This window comes from Athene noctua, chromosome 1 (genome assembly GCF_965140245.1).
Source record: "Athene noctua chromosome 1, bAthNoc1.hap1.1, whole genome shotgun sequence".
Taxonomy (NCBI): Eukaryota; Metazoa; Chordata; class Aves; order Strigiformes; family Strigidae; genus Athene; species Athene noctua.
The window spans coordinates 88895065-88911346 of NC_134037.1; the positions used below are offsets into that span (position 1 = coordinate 88895065).

The following is a 16282-nucleotide window of genomic DNA, read 5'->3' on the forward strand; positions in this document are numbered from 1 at the left end:
GCCATCTTTCTCCCTCTGCTCAAGGGGACAGTCTAAATGAAATACAGTGGGTGGTGAAGTTACAAAACAGAAAAGCATAATTGAGTAGTATTGCCGTAATTAAAGACTTTTCTATTTACAGTAGTTGATCTGAATCACCCTTTGCATGATCTGAAAGGATATTGAGCTTTACAATAGAGCGCGCTAAGGCTTGTATCCAGTAATGTTTTTGAAATTTGCATGGGCTGCCTGTGAGTATCTAGTAGAAAGTGTTGTTTTGACGTAAAATTCACATGAGCTGGAAATGACTTCTCTCTGGGTGCCAGAACTGGAGGAAGTTCCTCACACTGAAGTGGTGGCTCTTCAGCTGGAGCTTCCTCCCTGTGAGAGGAGAGGCACGCCTGGGAAGGGCCTCTCCTCAGAGCTGCTTCGCTCTTGCAGCTGGATCGGGCCCTGCCACAGTGATGGGCACCGCTCTTTGCATTGCTGCAGAGATGTGGGTCAAGGGAATTGATATACTTCCCTATGTCTTTAGCTGCCAGTAATAATAATTTTGTGCAAGTGGGTCTCTCAAAGGCCATATGATTGTACTTAAAACAGACTAGCAGAATGGGAAGATTATTAACTGAATGTAGAAATTAGCAGAAACTTAAATTCTAAGGGCCTGAAACCAGACTGTAATTGGTAGTTGTAGAGTCAGGCTCTTGTGATTGAGGAGGATTTCATAGCCTCAAGGCTTTAAATAGGTAGGACAGCACTGGAGTTCTTCTCTTGGCTGCTGAAGACAGCACTTCCCAGTTACACCTTCCTACCAGTCCTGCTATAAAGTAATAAGTACTCCAGAAATAAAGGACCGGAAGATGTCTTTATTAGAAATTAAGAAGTGCAGTAAGGTCACATACCCTCCTCAGGTTAAAGGAAATCAATGGCAAAATAGCAGGCAGAACTCAGTGCTCCAGTCGGAAACTACAACATTGCCTCCAGCACACGCCACCCTTGTTCCTGCACTCCCTGGGACCAAGACGTTAATGCAAAAGCTACTATCTTTAAAAACAAAACAAAAACCAGTACAAGGGTGGGCTTGCGTAAGGGGAGTTTTGCTTTCTTTTTTGAAGTTTAACACCCCTGAAATCACCTTTACTAAAGAAATGAAGCATAAACAGCCCCTATACCAGCTTGGGTATAGGGTATAGGTATAAATATATATAAATAATACAGCTATAAAGGTATAGGGGGTGTGAAAATAGATCCAGAGTGCCTTAAGTTTATATTTAGTAAACTATCCTATCCTATCAAAGTGGTGATTTTCTTTGCTTCATTGGACGTTTACAACCAGCTGTCGTGGTTTGCAGCTAGCTGCATTTAGTTTTGATCTGATCCCCAGGAGATGGTCCTGCAGCTCCTCAAATCTCTTTTTCAAGGAAACATTACAGAGTAACACGACACTTATGAAATATGGGTGTTCAGTGTTTGCTACATGATTGTTGCAGTTTGATTTCAAGGAAGTTGGTTGGCAGATACAGATCAGTAAATACTGATTTTGACGTAGATTTTTGCAGTTTTGTTTTAGCTAGATTTTCCCAGCTTTTTATCAAGAAATTTGGGGGTGTTTAATAATGCAGTTATTTAACAATCCGGATTAAGAATGTGGATATTCCGAGTGATTAGTTTAGCTGCATTGTAACAGCTGTACAAGTCAAAATTACCACATGGAGCTGAAAGTAGAGAGAAAATCACATGTTGAGCCAGAAATAGTTTTAAAAAAACAAGTGCAAAGTTTAGATCCAGAACTAACCTTGACAAAACCAGAGTTGGTTCATGCTCCCTAACTGCATAGTGTTTAGATGCGTAGGTTTTTCTCTAGAGTACTGTTATTTAAAAACTAGAGGCTTCTAAGATATATGAAAGGACTTCTAATTAAAGATATTTCTATTTAAAGAGTGAAATGCATTTAATGTAAAAACACAATTTCCAGCTTCCTGGGACATGTTTACGTCCCACACTGCAGGCCCTAGGCAGACTTTAGAAATTTTTCTTGGCCGGAGTCATAAACAGTCACTGGGAATACAGCAAGCTGTACTGGCTGTTGTAATTGAAGAAGTAAAGGTGCAGTTGCCCTATCTACAGCAGCGTTGTCCCTTCTCAGGCACTTGTTTCTCAAGTGTAAGCAAAAGGCCTCTGTGTGTTCCTTCTGATACCTGCCAGCTTGTTCCCTCTGTTCTGCAGCCCCTGATGAGGAGGACCTGTGAAGTTACGGGCTCTTTGCATCCTTTCCCAGGGATCCCTGTTACACTGTTAAAGAATCTACACTGACATGCTTAATCAACCCTAAGCTTACTTGAAATAAGTGTTCGGTAACAAGTTTTGGACATTGTCTGGGTTCCAAAGAGCAGTGGACGGAAAACAAAAATGTTGTCGCTTCAGGTCCAGTTCGTCCAGGGGCTGGGGCATTTGGATTCATAATCTGGGCTAGTGTGTGTTTCAGGAAGACGGTTATTGAAGCAGCTAGAGTGTGCAGCAGCTTGCTTAGCTACAGGTGTCAGAATGCAGCCCTGCAGTCTTTAGTGATCACAATGGCAAAGCAAATTTGCTGTCATGTCATGATAAACTTCTAAATTAGAAGTGCAGACCTTTAAAAGTGCTCGTTTTAAAGTGTGAAGATAAAATATATTGACTGCCCGCTCTAGGAGTAATACTTTATTCTCAGCCCAACCACCAGACTGAGCTCTGTCATCTGGGAGCTGCACCCGCCAGTGCAAACTTCAAAGTTTCTACCATGAACTCCAACTTCAGATGCTCTGCAACCCTTTTATCTATTTTTTTCCAGGTTACAGCAGCTTGACAAGCACTGCCAGGCCACTGCCCAGCAGTTAGTGGAGTTGCTCAACAAACAGAATCAGCTCTTCAAAGAGAAGCAGCTGCTTACAGAAGAGGTGCAGTTTCTGCGAACACAGGTACTGTGCCAAAAGAAAAGAAAGTCTTAGGGGAATATTCTGCAGCTTTAGCAGAGAAATCTGCCAGCAGTCTCATTTCAGCTGTTGGAATTTGTTGCTGTTGTTGCTTTAAATAAGGCATTACCTTACAAAAAATAAAAATCCATGCAATTGGAAAGAGACTGGTAGCTGGGCCTGAGTCTCACTTAAACCTAAACTAAATGAAGAAAGTGTTTTGAAGCGACAGTAAACCAGCAGAAGTAGTTCTTGGTGACATTTCCTAGCTTTATCAGAAGATTTTGTGTTCCTTTTTCAGAGAAAAGGGAAATCTGTTCTTTTAACAGCATTACCGTTTAAACAGTAGCTCGATGTTGATAATTTCTTTGAGCTTTTTACTGACATTTGTCAGACTTAAGCCCGCTTTGCAATTTTTTTTTTTTCCCCCTTATTTTTAAAAGCCATTTAGCTTTCCTGGTGCTCCATGACCACTCAACCAAGTGTGAGATGGTCAATGTGAACCAGTCTGCCCGAGCACGAATTACTGCACTGTATCTGTAGCAGGACTGACTGTTGCTTTTTTTTTTTTTGGCCACTGTTCTTCAGTCAGTTGGTGCTTTGGAAATAAGGGAGAGGGCTGCATGGTCTTTGTCTTTCAAACTTGTTTCAGAAAAAGGAGGAGAAGTAACAAGCATAGAATGACACTTTCAGTAAAGCTATCAAATAATCAAACTCTTGTTCTGTGACCAAGTAAATTAACTTTTTCAACCGTAGCATGACGTTTTCTAACTTGCAAACTAGTGAGTTTGCCCAGGGTAACTGGAATTCTGTTAACAAGATAACAAAAGACATGCAGTGTAGGAAATGTAGGCCGGTAGCACACCTAGCAGTAAACAGAACTTTAAAATATTTAAATCATACTGTTTTTCATAGGCTTTTTAGCTGTAGAATTTAGTAAATGTTTAACCTAGGAGAATAAAATCCGTACTTTATTATGCCTTTAATCATGTCCGTGTGTTTGGTTTTACAGGATTTCCTGCTGTAGTAGACAAACTTGGTAGCTCAAGATAGTGTAAGGGTATCAGCATGCAGTACCTACTGGCAAATTTCAGGGCAACCATAGTGCTCTCTCTAAACAATAGTTTAAGAAGGTGGTTGTTCAGAAAAGAAAGTTAAAATTTCTGTTTTAAGGGAAGCAGTCTTGGTAATGACTTTACATGGTCCACTGGGATTTTGTTATTGATAATCTATTTTATCTGGAAGCGAGTGTGCTTTTATGAAGTTGGGCAGAAGTACAAAAATGATACAAAAGAGGAAAAAAATCATTCAGATATTATACTGCTATCAAGACTTCACTGGCAAAAGCTTCCTCCTTTATGTTCATTACAAGTTAATTGTGCTCCAGAGGATACTTTTTAACTTGAGAACACTCAGAAGAGAAGAATGATATAAAAAAATTATTACAAAATGAATCCTAAAAATCTATTTGCAGCTATTTAAAGCAACGATGGTTCTCTGGGAATTGGAATTCAGCCCTAAAGAGCTGCCTGGAATATCAGACAATTGGTTTAAGAAAACTAAAGAAAAGTTCGCCATAAATAGGAGATTTTAACTACAGAAAGATGACTGTAGTTAGTGTAGAAATATATTTTTTTTTAAAAAATCAACTGCAGAATTAGTGTTGATCAAAGGTGAAAGTGACATCATATTCCACATTTTGCTGTATTGTTCAACAGTTTTCCTTTATAATCAGTTGGGGGCGAAGGGGGAAGAAACCAGTTGTACCCAATCTTTGAAAAATGATGTAAAACACACTATGTGTTATTGTATCTTGGAACGTAAGCCACTAGTAACTGCAGTTGCATATTTCAGGAAAAAAAATGGGATGCAGATCTCAAACAGGACACAGATGGAATCAAGTAAAAACCTGGATGGATAAAGAGAAATGAGCAGAAGTAGGTATTTTTTCTATATCCTATATATAGAGAGAGGGGAGGGAGAGGAAAGAAGGAATAAAACTATTTGCAGATGTGGGTTGAATCTGGCAAACACTTCAAGACAAAAGGGAGAAGAAAGTGTTTGAAACATTTTTGGGTTTGAAGTTGTTGGGAGCTTTTTGTGTTTGTTTTTTTTTTAAAGAACTTAAAAATTTAGGACAAGCATTTCACAGCAAAGACAGGTTTACATGACAGAATTAAAAAAAAATCTTAAAGATTTAAATTGGAGGGAAGGGGGGGACATGTCACTCTTAGTAAGGTGGGAACTTCTAGAAAAACTCAGATTTTACCATAGGTACTTTTTTGGTCTGGATCACTGGGTCATTATCCAAGCCAAAAATTACTGGGTGATATCACTGGGTGATTATCCAGATCGTTTGATTTGGAATTGGTTAGTTTTGTCTCTTCCAGTAATATTTTCCTTCTGAGGTAGCAGAATCCTCTCTAGTTCTTAACAAACGCTACAATGTGTTCTGTAATAAATCATAAAACTTAGTGTCATGTTGAAGGAAACACAAATAATTGTATTTGGAGCAGTGCTGTTGGAGTTACAGTACTGCTACATAGTTATAGCTGTGCCTATTTCCTTGTAAGAGTTACTTTTGGGGAGTTTAACTTTGAAAGTCACAGATTTTAAAACTGCATGATTTATTTTGATCTACCTGACCCAGAGGGGGAAAAAAAAAAAAAAAGCATTGACAAACATATAAACTTCAAAACTCAGGTTACTACCATTGCAATTTTTGTTTCTAATGTTAGCGTTTGCTTAGGGAGGGGAGGGAAGGAAGGAAGAAAGACAGAAAAAAAAAAAAAAAAAGAAAAAAAAAAAGTCTTTAAATCCAGCTACATTCTGGTGTGTTAAAAGTCTGTTTTTCATGGAAAACTCATTTGACACTGTAAGGAAAATTCTGGCTTTTACAGTGAATGAAAAAAAAAAAAGGCATCATAAAAGAAACACCTGATACTGCTGTGTGCTGAATTCCCTTACAGGCAACACGAGTTAAAAAGCTTTTAGTTTCCTTGTTGAAGGAGTAACCAAGATGAGTACCATAGCTTTCAGAAACATCTTCTCATTCTCAGCAGTGAATTACGTGCTTTTAAAATAATAATGTTAAATCTCCTATTACTGAAAGCAGCTCAGTATTATTTCAGAATAACCACCTGCCTACAACATGATGAAGATGTTCATACTACAATTTTCATTTTCACAGAGCTAAAAAGGACCGGTATGGTAACGTGGCCTGCCCTTACAGCATGGAGTGTGTATCAGGCCATTACACTAATATTTAATAGCTGGCACTAATAATTAATCCATGTCAAGGTAGTCAAAAGTTTAATTGTGGGATTTCACCTCTGGTTTTGAGTTTCTACTTCTGAAAGACTTTCTTACATTGCAACTCACTACAAGTCAAGAGGATAAGAGTTATTTAGCTCCCCTCCTATATAGTTACTAAACAGAAATGTGCATAGTATAACAAACTAACATCTAAACTGAGATTTCTGGAGACCTCAGTGCTGGTCACCCAGTACAAGTGTGCTCTGAAAGCTGGGATGTTCCTCCCTTGCAGGCTTTGCCTTGGTGTCCATCAGTTGGACGAAGTGTTTGTCCTCGTCGGTAATCCCCTCGCAGGCCAGGGCTGCCGGAGGGGGTTCTGGCCAGCTGAGCCAGCCAGAGCGCAGGCTGACAGGGCGCTCAGCCCCTGGGGATTGCCTCCAGCTATGGCCGGTGTCCTGCGCTGCTGCTCTGCCTTTCCCCCTGAAGATCCCCTTCTGCAAGCCAGCCCTTCCCCAGCAGCTCCCTGTGCTCTCTGGAGGGCTGAGCTGCTGAAATTATCACCTCCCTCATTATGGGTAATGGTGAGCATATCTGTGAACAGACGGCCCTTCTTCTAAACAGAAGTTAAAATATACTCACCCGCAACTATATTTCCATCCTTGTCCCTCTAGTCGCTCAGTGAGAGGTACTGTCAGAATTACAGCTGTTGCTGAGCCGTGGTTTTCTTACATCAGGAATTTTCAGTGAGGTCCCAGCAATGAATGCAGTGCGTGATGTGCTCCCAGGTGCCCCATTTGCTTGTCTTTTCACTGTATGTTACAGAAGGGGAGCTTTATGTCCAGAAAACATGTAGCTCGTCCGTCTCTGTTGTCAGGAGTGATTTGGGCTGACCCTTACATGGCCCTCAACTGGTTTTTAGGAGACCTGAAGACTGCATAAGGTTGTTGGGGAAAGAGCTTTTTTCTTTCTTTTTTATAATGTAGTCTAAACGCACAAAAGTAGTGCATCTGCCAGGTGTTTGTAACAGGGTTGGTGGTTGGTTTTTTATTTTGTTTTGGTTTGTTTTCAAGCAGGTGAAAAGAAAGTCTTTAGTACTCCTTGGATGGAGCTTAGTCAGAGACTATGAGTTATACTATGACCAGAGTGGATACAGGTAGACCTCTGTTTGGTCTCTGACTGCCTTGTCATGACACTTCAAGGGCTGCATCACCTAATATTTAGCTCTGCAGAGTTTATGAATCTGCAGCTGTAGGAGGCCCATACCTCCTCTACAGTGTCTGGCCAGTGGGCAGAGCTGGGGAGCAGCTCAGGAGCTAAGCCTGGTCCTCCTGAGAGCTCCCCCTCGGGTTTCGCAGCTCTGCAAATGAAGATTGAGGCACCTAAGCACCCCAGTGCTTTCTAACAAGACAAGGAGGTAGCAGTTCCTCTCCCCTCCATTATGAGTATAGTTAACAGCAATTAACTCATTCAGATGTCCATGGTTCTGCTCCTACAGAACCTTCCAACCTGTACACCTAAGAATACCTGACCACCCAGTTAAAACAGGTGCCAGTGAGGGGAGCAGGGAGTGGTGGGAGGAACCTGGGCAGTTTGTGCTGCAGAGGTCTGCTCACTGAATACCAATATGCTCCTGGGAGGAGGAGAAACTTAAAGACTGGGAAGGCCCCTGCCCCTGGACATCCCACAACCAACTCATTTGCCAACTACCTGGACATTAGGAGTGACAGCTCTGTGTCCACTTAGTTAGAGAACTTCCCATCTCAAATGACGGCTTTAGCACCCGGGCTGTTGCAGAGTGGGGTACGCTGAGACTCTGCCAGTATTTGCACTTTAAAGCAGTTGAGGCCAGGCTGTAGTCGGGGTGAGAGATGCCCACTGCATCAATCAAGCTGAGGTTCAGCAGCTCACAAAGCATTAACACTGGGGAGCTGTGGTGACAGATAGGCACCCCAGGGCTCGGGGAGGACAGGTACCTAACTGCCTTACACGTGTATAGGCAGGGCTAGTGAAATGCTTTTTGTGGCTGTAGGTAACAAGAGGAGGAGAAGGACAGCTTCTGAGATAGAGGCACATATGACAGTATGACATTCCCAGGGTAGAAATATTTTGAAGTTTGGTGGTACGAAATGCTTCTGTCAGAAAAGGGCTGCCAAAAAAGGAGAATCTCTATGGTGGGGTGGAGCTGGGCAGACTCGCTTTAGTAGCACGGGGAGAGAGCAGCGCATGAACAGGCCGGGCTCTCAGCTGGGACACCAAGGGCAGCTGTGCGGCAGAAAGGGGGTGGCGGGGGATGCTGTCAGCCACCCACAAGAGCAGCAACTGCCAGGAGACTTCTTCAGGAGCTGCGTGTTTGTGCAGGGAGGGGTTTGCCACCTTAATCTCTGCCTGTACGCAAATGCTGGGGGTTACTGCAGCATGGAGGAGGGCGCCTCTGGCTGTCGCTAACTGGGAATTTAAGCCACAAGGCTTTCCAGGGCTGAAGTTAGCAGTTGGTGTTGGTGCATGGATTTGGAGGAAAAAAGTACCATGGTTGTGGTTTTAATTAATTCTTTAATGAACTTCAGCTTCATAAATCCTCCTTTTTTAACTCGGCCCTAATTTCCTTACCAACTAGGGGGAAAAAAAAAAAACCAAACCCCTTTAGTCCTCTAATGCAAAACCAGCCAAAGTAGAAAGTTCATTTTTATTTCTGAGGTCATTTACATCTCTTAAATTCAAATTTTAGAACTCCAGTGCCTTATATTCTAGGAAGCTCCCCCAGCTCCAACAGAGTTTGATGTTTCGCTCTTACTCAGTCCTGAAGTGCTACTGAGGAAGCACAGACAGGAGCTATTCAAGAGCTTTGAAACTGCGAATTAGCCTTCCCACCAGAGCTTTCCTACCAGCCCCCAGGCAGCAGGTTCCTGTTTTGCTGCAGGTGCCCACCCTGTGCACATGCTGTACAATTCACAGTAAACACTCTCTGGCACAAACCTGCCGCCTCCTTCTTGGAAAGGAGAAGGGGCAGGATCTTAAGACGTGCCCCAAAACAAAAGCTCAGTTATTTACTGCTAAACATGAACGATGTCTAGAGCTCATGGAGATCCTGTTTTTCAGAAATCAAATAGCTCTTGTTCTTGCTACCTGTAAGACTTGTGATCTTAGAAGGAGGCCGGACAGCAGGCCAGCAGGAAGCACAGCGCTTGTTTACATTGCATTAACCATCTCTGTGTTCCTCTTCTAAGAACTCGCCTGCAGCCTGAAGTGCCACAAATGAGAAACACAAGCAACGCGATACGGACTACTTACTTACACTCCCATCTCTTTCTTCTTTCAGGTCTGCTCTGCACCTGGCTGAAACTTGTCTGAGGCTCACCCAAAGACACCTCTGCAGAAAACAGGCACGCTCGCTGGCTAATTTCAGCTGGTTTCTATTTGGTTTTAACTACAGAATCATCAATATTTTGAAGCCTTACCAGCCTACCAAACTTCCTAGGAAGACAGCTGAGACTTTTCTGAAAAGACTAGGCTTGTTTTAACAGCTATTATGTAGTGTGGACTTAAGTCATAATTTGTACAATTTTTTATAAAATGTTTTTATGTATAATTGAACACAGATGTCTTATTTACAGACTGAAATACTAATAAACCTAATTGGATTCTTATTTTGCTCATTCTGTCCTCTTGAATTCAAGGGAAAGTGTGTGCACAGGAAGGAGGGAGAAGGGGACTGTTTTAAGTCCTGCACAAGCACCCTGTGCTCCTGTTCATAAACTCATTACCAGAATCTACCTGGGAACTTTACTTTTACAAGGTATTTGTCACTTTTTAGACAGAAGTGAGAGTCCCAACACCTACTTATCCATCAGAAGAGCATTAAGAATGATTGAGAAATATCCCATATGACATGAAAGAATTCCCATGGAGCAGGTTTCCTTTCAAAACGTTACTTGTATAAAGTCTTCAAGAGAAAGGAACCCTTAGTACAGATTTGCCTTTTAAGTCAACACTGGAGCAGCAATACTAGACTCTTGCACCAGCAAATATTTAGTAGTCTCGGGGATGGGCAGCAGCTGAACTTGGCTTCAAATTATGGAACGCAAAATATTTGGAGGATACATTTGAAGGGCTGTTTTCTGGTCAACTGCACACTTGTGCTTTTAAAAGTTACTTTCCAAATACCAGACTGTTTCACAAAGAATTTACCTGAATCTTTTACTAACTACTGTAGGATTAAGTACATAAGAAAAAGGTTTCTACATTTATTATCTTCAGTGTAGTTGTAGCATTGCACTAGTAAAGAGGAAAAAAAAAAGCACAAAGACCAGTTCTCCATTAATAAATCTACCTCAGCCAGCATGAACACATAAAATGTAACAAAAATAGGAGTAACACAAGTTACTGCTGTGGGACACAATCTTTCCTTCCCTTGTATTTTAGGAATTAGTGCTACAGCCCTAACATCAAAGTGGTTTTTCCTCCCTATTTCAATTTCCTGCCATATTAAACTGCCAAACACATCTGATCGCCTCCCTGAACTGCTTTGCCAATATGACAATAAAGATGCTTAAAATGGCCTCAGGTCTTTAGGGACAAGAAAACCTGATGAAGAGAAGTCCTCTCTAGTCGAACTCTGGGTTTTCCACAGTAATCAGGCTGACCATTTTTTAAGTGTCACTACTTTATAGATGGTTACACAGGTAAGAATATACATGTATAAATGTAGGAATATGCAAGCCTTTTAAAAAAAATGTATTTTTTATTATTCCACAGCATAAATCTGTGTTTAAATAGGAGAAAGTGCCTATAGGCTACGCACACAAAGGAATGCGGGCACCTGGTCCCAACACTTTGGCTTCATCGAGATCCTGGAGGTGCCATGCCCCGGCCCGGGGCACAGCTGGACCCTCAACCTTTCTGGGCCTGCCTCACCTACCAGGCGGCTGCTGCCACCCCCCCCCTGCATGTGCGTGTTCAGTTTCCACAAAAGCACCCTGGGCTGCGAGTATGTGCAGCCAAAGGAGGTTTTCATACTCATCTCAGGCTGGGAGTCTAGAAGGAATCCATTTCCCTGGAGCAGTTACTCTACTCTGTAGCAATTAATTAGTCATTAAGCACAGACAAGACCGTGTCTACCTGTCTCATGTTTCCCCAGCCTCACTTATATACTTGGGTACAAACCACTTTGTTCTGCAAAGTTTACAAGTGTCAGGCCAGGCGATCAAACCCAGGAAATCCCCCATCCGCGGCCAGAGCATGATGCCGCAATGTGGGATGCACCCAACCGGACAGTCCCGCCGCTGCCGCAGCTGAGTCCCGGTCACGCCTCTCCTAGTACCTCTGAACTAACGGCTGGCTGCCTGTCTCGTGTTCTTTCCTACTACAAGGTTGGGGAGAAAAAAAAAAAAAAAAAAAGAAGGAAAACAAGGAAAAAAACCCGTGAGACCTGGGCGAAGCACCTCTATTCCAGGGAAGCATTCAAGTCTTGAGAACATAACTAAAAATTCCAGATGACTGACTGCTTTCGGGACGCTCAGCCCTCCGGACTGGCTGGTTCCAACAGCCCTGGACCAGCTTGCGGGCTTCAAAGAGTCCCACTGCGAGGTGCCCTGCGAAGCCCACCTGCCCACTTTTTCCATTCCTTACTCCAGCATGTCACCTACCTATGGGCTATAAGGCTATGGATTTCATGAGATGACAAATCACTTAAATTGTGGGTGTTCTGACAGGAACGTAGCCCTGTGTAATCGTTGCTTCAAAAGTTTAACCCAAATTTACTTTTACAAGTGACATACACCTCGTAGAGTTAACATGAACCACCTGTATGGGAACAGCCTCGGTCCAAAGCACAGATACATCTTGCTTAGTCATAAAAACTTTTTTTTACAATAGTGTAACTTAATTATTTACAAGCCGAAACTGATCACCCAGTATTTGAAATACGTCACAGAGAGTTACAGTTATCACTAGGACTCCACAGCAAATAAATCTTGTAACTAAACATGCACAGATCATTATATATACAGTGATAAAAAAATAACGATGTACATTTTCTTGTAAGAAGAAATTAAGTAAATTCTTTGTGCATTTCAGGATTGAAACATCTAACCTATATAAAATTACTTTAAAATATGAAGTAAATATTTAACCCAAAACTTGAGAAATCTTTTGTAATCTGCAATATAGCCTTCTCATTTCAGTTTTTCTTCCTCTGACACTGAACAAGTTAGGAATTTTATCCTCTAAGATATTTAATAGTAATGTGCAGATATAAAAAAATACGTCCTTTGTGGCAAGCTTGAACATATATATATATATTTACAAACCTCCAGAACAAATTAGCATTAAAAAACACAGAAGTAGCAGATTGACATAGTGCTTTATTTAAGCTGTCTGTACGAAGGAAAATAATGTGCATCCCTATCATATACGTGTAAAAATACTAAGGATGTACAGTGTACAAAAACAGTTTCTTGTAGTTATTTCACATCCTTGTGGGTCATATACTTAAGGAAATAAACAGTTTAAGTATGACCAACAGTAATACGGTTTCTTGGGTTCATAGTCGTGTCTGCTTAATATCCTTAACCATATGACTAGATCTTGCATGGATCTAATGAAAGAACTAGCAAGGTCAAGAAATGTCACAAACTCTAAAGCTACAGGGAGGTAATTCAATTACCAATTTAGAGGTTTTTATTTAAATAAATACTTTACATTTCATGCTTGCCTGTAATGCACTACCAGGAGCAAGATAAGGAAATTCTACTGTAGACAGTACAAACAGTAGCAGCAAAGTGTGTACATTGAGGTGTAATATATAGACCCTGCAGTTAGTAAGGAAAGACCTTACTTTTGTACTCTAGGAGAAGCACATGGCCCCTGCAAGAACAGTCAGCTTTAAGAAGCCGCAAGTAAAGATGGAAAAAAACGTAAAACAATACTGGAATAAATGTTCTTTAAGCAACAGGAATGTACTGGAAGATGGATTAGTGTGGAAAGCGAAGCTGTGTGCAAAACTGCCAAAATCCAAACAGAAATGACCTATTTCCTCCAAGACGGCTGCAGTACAAGAGGGCATACTGTATGTCATGGAAGTCAGTACAAGCTGGAGCCAAAGTCTGAAATGTACTGTGCTCGAAAGGCTCGCCAGGGTAACCAGCCACCACCTCCTGTCCAAACCCAACCGCAACTGCAAACAGCAAAAGAAGAGCTTCAAAAGTTTCCCTTGGCACCGCTTGCCCATTTTGTCTTTCATCCGTTTCTAACACTGGTAAGAGAGAGAATCCCCCAACCCCGAGCAGCACCAAGTGGCTGCTGGGTCTTTCTGTAGCACAGACTTGATCTATGATGTTTTGGAAGGCAGACGATACAATGCAAAGTGAAGTCTTAAAAGGTTTTCAGATAATTCACTGACAGATATTTGCTGCAAACCGCACACTAACTAGCTACGCGATGGTGAGCGAACCACAGGGTTTCTTCCGCACGCGAGGAACGGCTGGCCACAGGCACGGCACCAGTTGGTCATTAGCTAGAGGTGCCCTGGGTCAAGAAACTTATTGCTATTACAAGCTGAAAACACAGGGGAAAAAACACAGGCATATAACACAGATTTTGAGTCACCGTAGTTTTAGTAAGTATGAGGCCTTTGCAGAGAACTAATTAATGCCCGTCTATTAAGTACTCTGTTATTTCAGTCACTCACTCACTCACTCACCGTGTCAGTGTAGACACCTCTATGCTACCGGTGTGGAAGAGACCTGCAACGCATCTGCTGTGCGCCTCTCTCTCTCTCCGTAGAGGGATAATCTCTACACATGTTTAGTGTTACAAGGTGACAGAAGGAGATCCTATGCAGTTAGAATTCACATCATGACATATTTCTGACTGATTATCCACCCGTTACTAAAGATAAAACACGAAACATGAAAAATTGTCTAAATTAGTCTGCGTCTTTAGCTGCCTTGCTAAAATGCCCCCCTACCCCTTGACCATCCCAGCACGTGCACTGCCAGCAGTGGGCTTCATGCTAGGGCACTCCACCTGCCACATCAAGAGGCTAAGGCATCTGCGTAGGAACATCTCGCCTTTCAGACTCATCTACTCATTCACACAGCGCAACCAGGAATACTCTGCGACATCACAGTCTTCGTGGGAGCTAACAAGATCCGAACGCAGAGACACTTCGCGTGATAATCCCATGGAGTCGGGGTTTTCAGATGCCGTTTTCAGGGCACGTGCACGCTACCGCTGCACTGCGCGATGCCCCGACTCCTAGCACCAAAGGGTTTATTATTAAGATTATCACTGCTGAAGATCAAAGCTAAAGTTTATGCACATGTTCTGTTAGATACAGATCTTCGGAAATGGAAAGACATTTTCCTATCAGTGGAGCATTTCTTGTGATGTTTTGAGTTAAGTTCGGTCAATCGGGTACCACGGTTACACGTAACACGCTGGGTTTCGGGACTCTTTTGCTTGAGAATGGCTGATCCCAGAAATTTACTATTTTAATTATTAAAGTGCTTTTCTTGTAATCACTGTGGTCTCGTTGTTCAAATGCAATTCCTTCATCTAGAACAGAAATTTTCTATTGTGCTGTCAGGCTCTTACATTACGTTTATCCTCAATGGAGCACAAGATGTAGCTTTTTTGTCTGTTTTTAACCCTCTGGCACATGAAGTTGGAATTCCTCACCTCCGTTGCCAAACAATTAAAAGACAGTATTTCATTCACAAAAATCTGATTCTAAGCAGTATGTACAATTTCAGAGCCTTGTTAAAATTTCCACAGGGGAGAAAAGTGCATTATTCCCTTCAGCTTGTACAGTCCTTCCATATATTACAAAATTAACTGCTATAAGCCTGTTCTATCTAAGATGTAGCAGCATTTGCAAACATGACACATACAATCCTTATCTCTAAAAATAAATACTACTGCAGTATAACCAAAAAAAAGGAAAAAAAAAAAAAAAAAAGAACAAGAAAAAGAATATTCAGAGTTAAACACCTGGAGAAAAAGCTAATTCACAAACTCAAAATAAAAACGAGTAAGGCAAACACCTGTTTACCTTGGTGCACACATTTTGGTGAGAAGCAATACCATTATGCCTGTCTACATTCTTCAGCCATCAGAGGTGATGTATATCATGAAAGAAAAAGAAAAGCATGAGAAAGATGTTATCTGGTGCAAATTATAAGACCCCTTAAACAACCTCAACTGCTGCTTTTATGCCTTCATTTCTTGCATGTATAATGTTCAATTCTCCATGATTGCACATGAACCTGGAAGTTCTAAGTGGCAGGCTGGGTGAGTCCAGCCCTTCTGCTTCTTCTGTAGTATCCAACAGTAATTAAAAAATAATATATATATATATTTATATATATCAACAGTTTAAGTCCTTCTCTCAAACATTTCCCAAACAAATTCCAGCCAGATGTTAATGACAGAGACCTGCTTCAAGTAATGATATGCCTAACAAAAACCTTGCATATGTACATCACCACCCCTATGTTTCCTTGTTCTAACCAGCACAAACAGATGCAAGAAAATGTTATAGACTAGTCTTTTTAGACTAATTACAATTTTGATTCATCTTCTGGAAGAAGATAAGCTGGACCAACGCATTTTCTGTTTAGCCTCCACTGTGAGGAAAAATAGATGACTACTTGTGCACAAAGTGTACAATGCTGAAGTCAAGTCATCTACCTTCAAAGAAACTGTTAGTAACTTCTTGACGTTGCTATTACACTGAGACTGTGGGCAGCAGCAACAGCAGGAGAGCGTAGTAGAGAAAACCTTGTATTTCATGCAAACCAAAATGGATTTTAGGTAGGTTTTGGAAAGAAACTTGTTCAATTTGGAACGGTCTCTGAAAGTGCCCCCGCTATCTTAAATAGTATCTAGTACTGGTGGTGATGTTCAGGAATCATTTTCAGTGATAAACCTAAGATGACAGTGAAGCAGCAGAACAAAAAAGTTATTCTCGTCCACTTGCAGAGTAGGAAAATTGGGGGAAATGCGGCCGCCTCTCATTGTCCATGCAGTCCATACCATCCTCGTCATCTGTAGTAAGGGAGAAGTTCAAAATGTCATTACATATGCAACAAAACTTTATTATT

The 16282-nt window shown here is 41.5% G+C and overlaps 2 protein-coding genes across 8 annotated transcripts in view; one reads left to right on the plus strand and one right to left on the minus strand.

The window, feature by feature from the left end:
* SDCCAG8 (SHH signaling and ciliogenesis regulator SDCCAG8) overlaps window positions 1-12276 on the plus strand; it is a 123300-nt gene extending 111024 nt beyond the window's left edge. For 2 of the 3 annotated variants that reach the window (XM_074896852.1, XM_074896854.1), the window contains 3 exons: window positions 2807-2933; window positions 4782-4864; window positions 9499-12276. In XM_074896852.1, the coding sequence (XP_074752953.1) occupies window positions 2807-2933; window positions 4782-4832 (178 nt within the window). In that variant the 3' untranslated portion in view covers window positions 4833-4864; window positions 9499-12276. The remainder of the gene's footprint in view (window positions 1-2806; window positions 2934-4781; window positions 4865-9498) is intronic. The other variant, XM_074896853.1, reaches the window with a different exon arrangement.
* Window positions 12277-15152: 2876 nt separating this feature from the next.
* AKT3 (AKT serine/threonine kinase 3) overlaps window positions 15153-16282 on the minus strand; it is a 158848-nt gene continuing 157718 nt past the window's right edge. For 3 of the 5 annotated variants that reach the window (XM_074896855.1, XM_074896856.1, XM_074896857.1), the window contains exon 14: window positions 15154-16226. In XM_074896855.1, coding sequence (XP_074752956.1) covers window positions 16141-16226 — 86 coding nt within the window. In that variant the 3' untranslated portion in view covers window positions 15154-16140. Of the gene's footprint in view, window positions 16227-16282 lie in introns of all 5 variants that reach the window. The other 2 variants (XM_074896858.1, XM_074896859.1) reach the window with 1 other exon arrangement.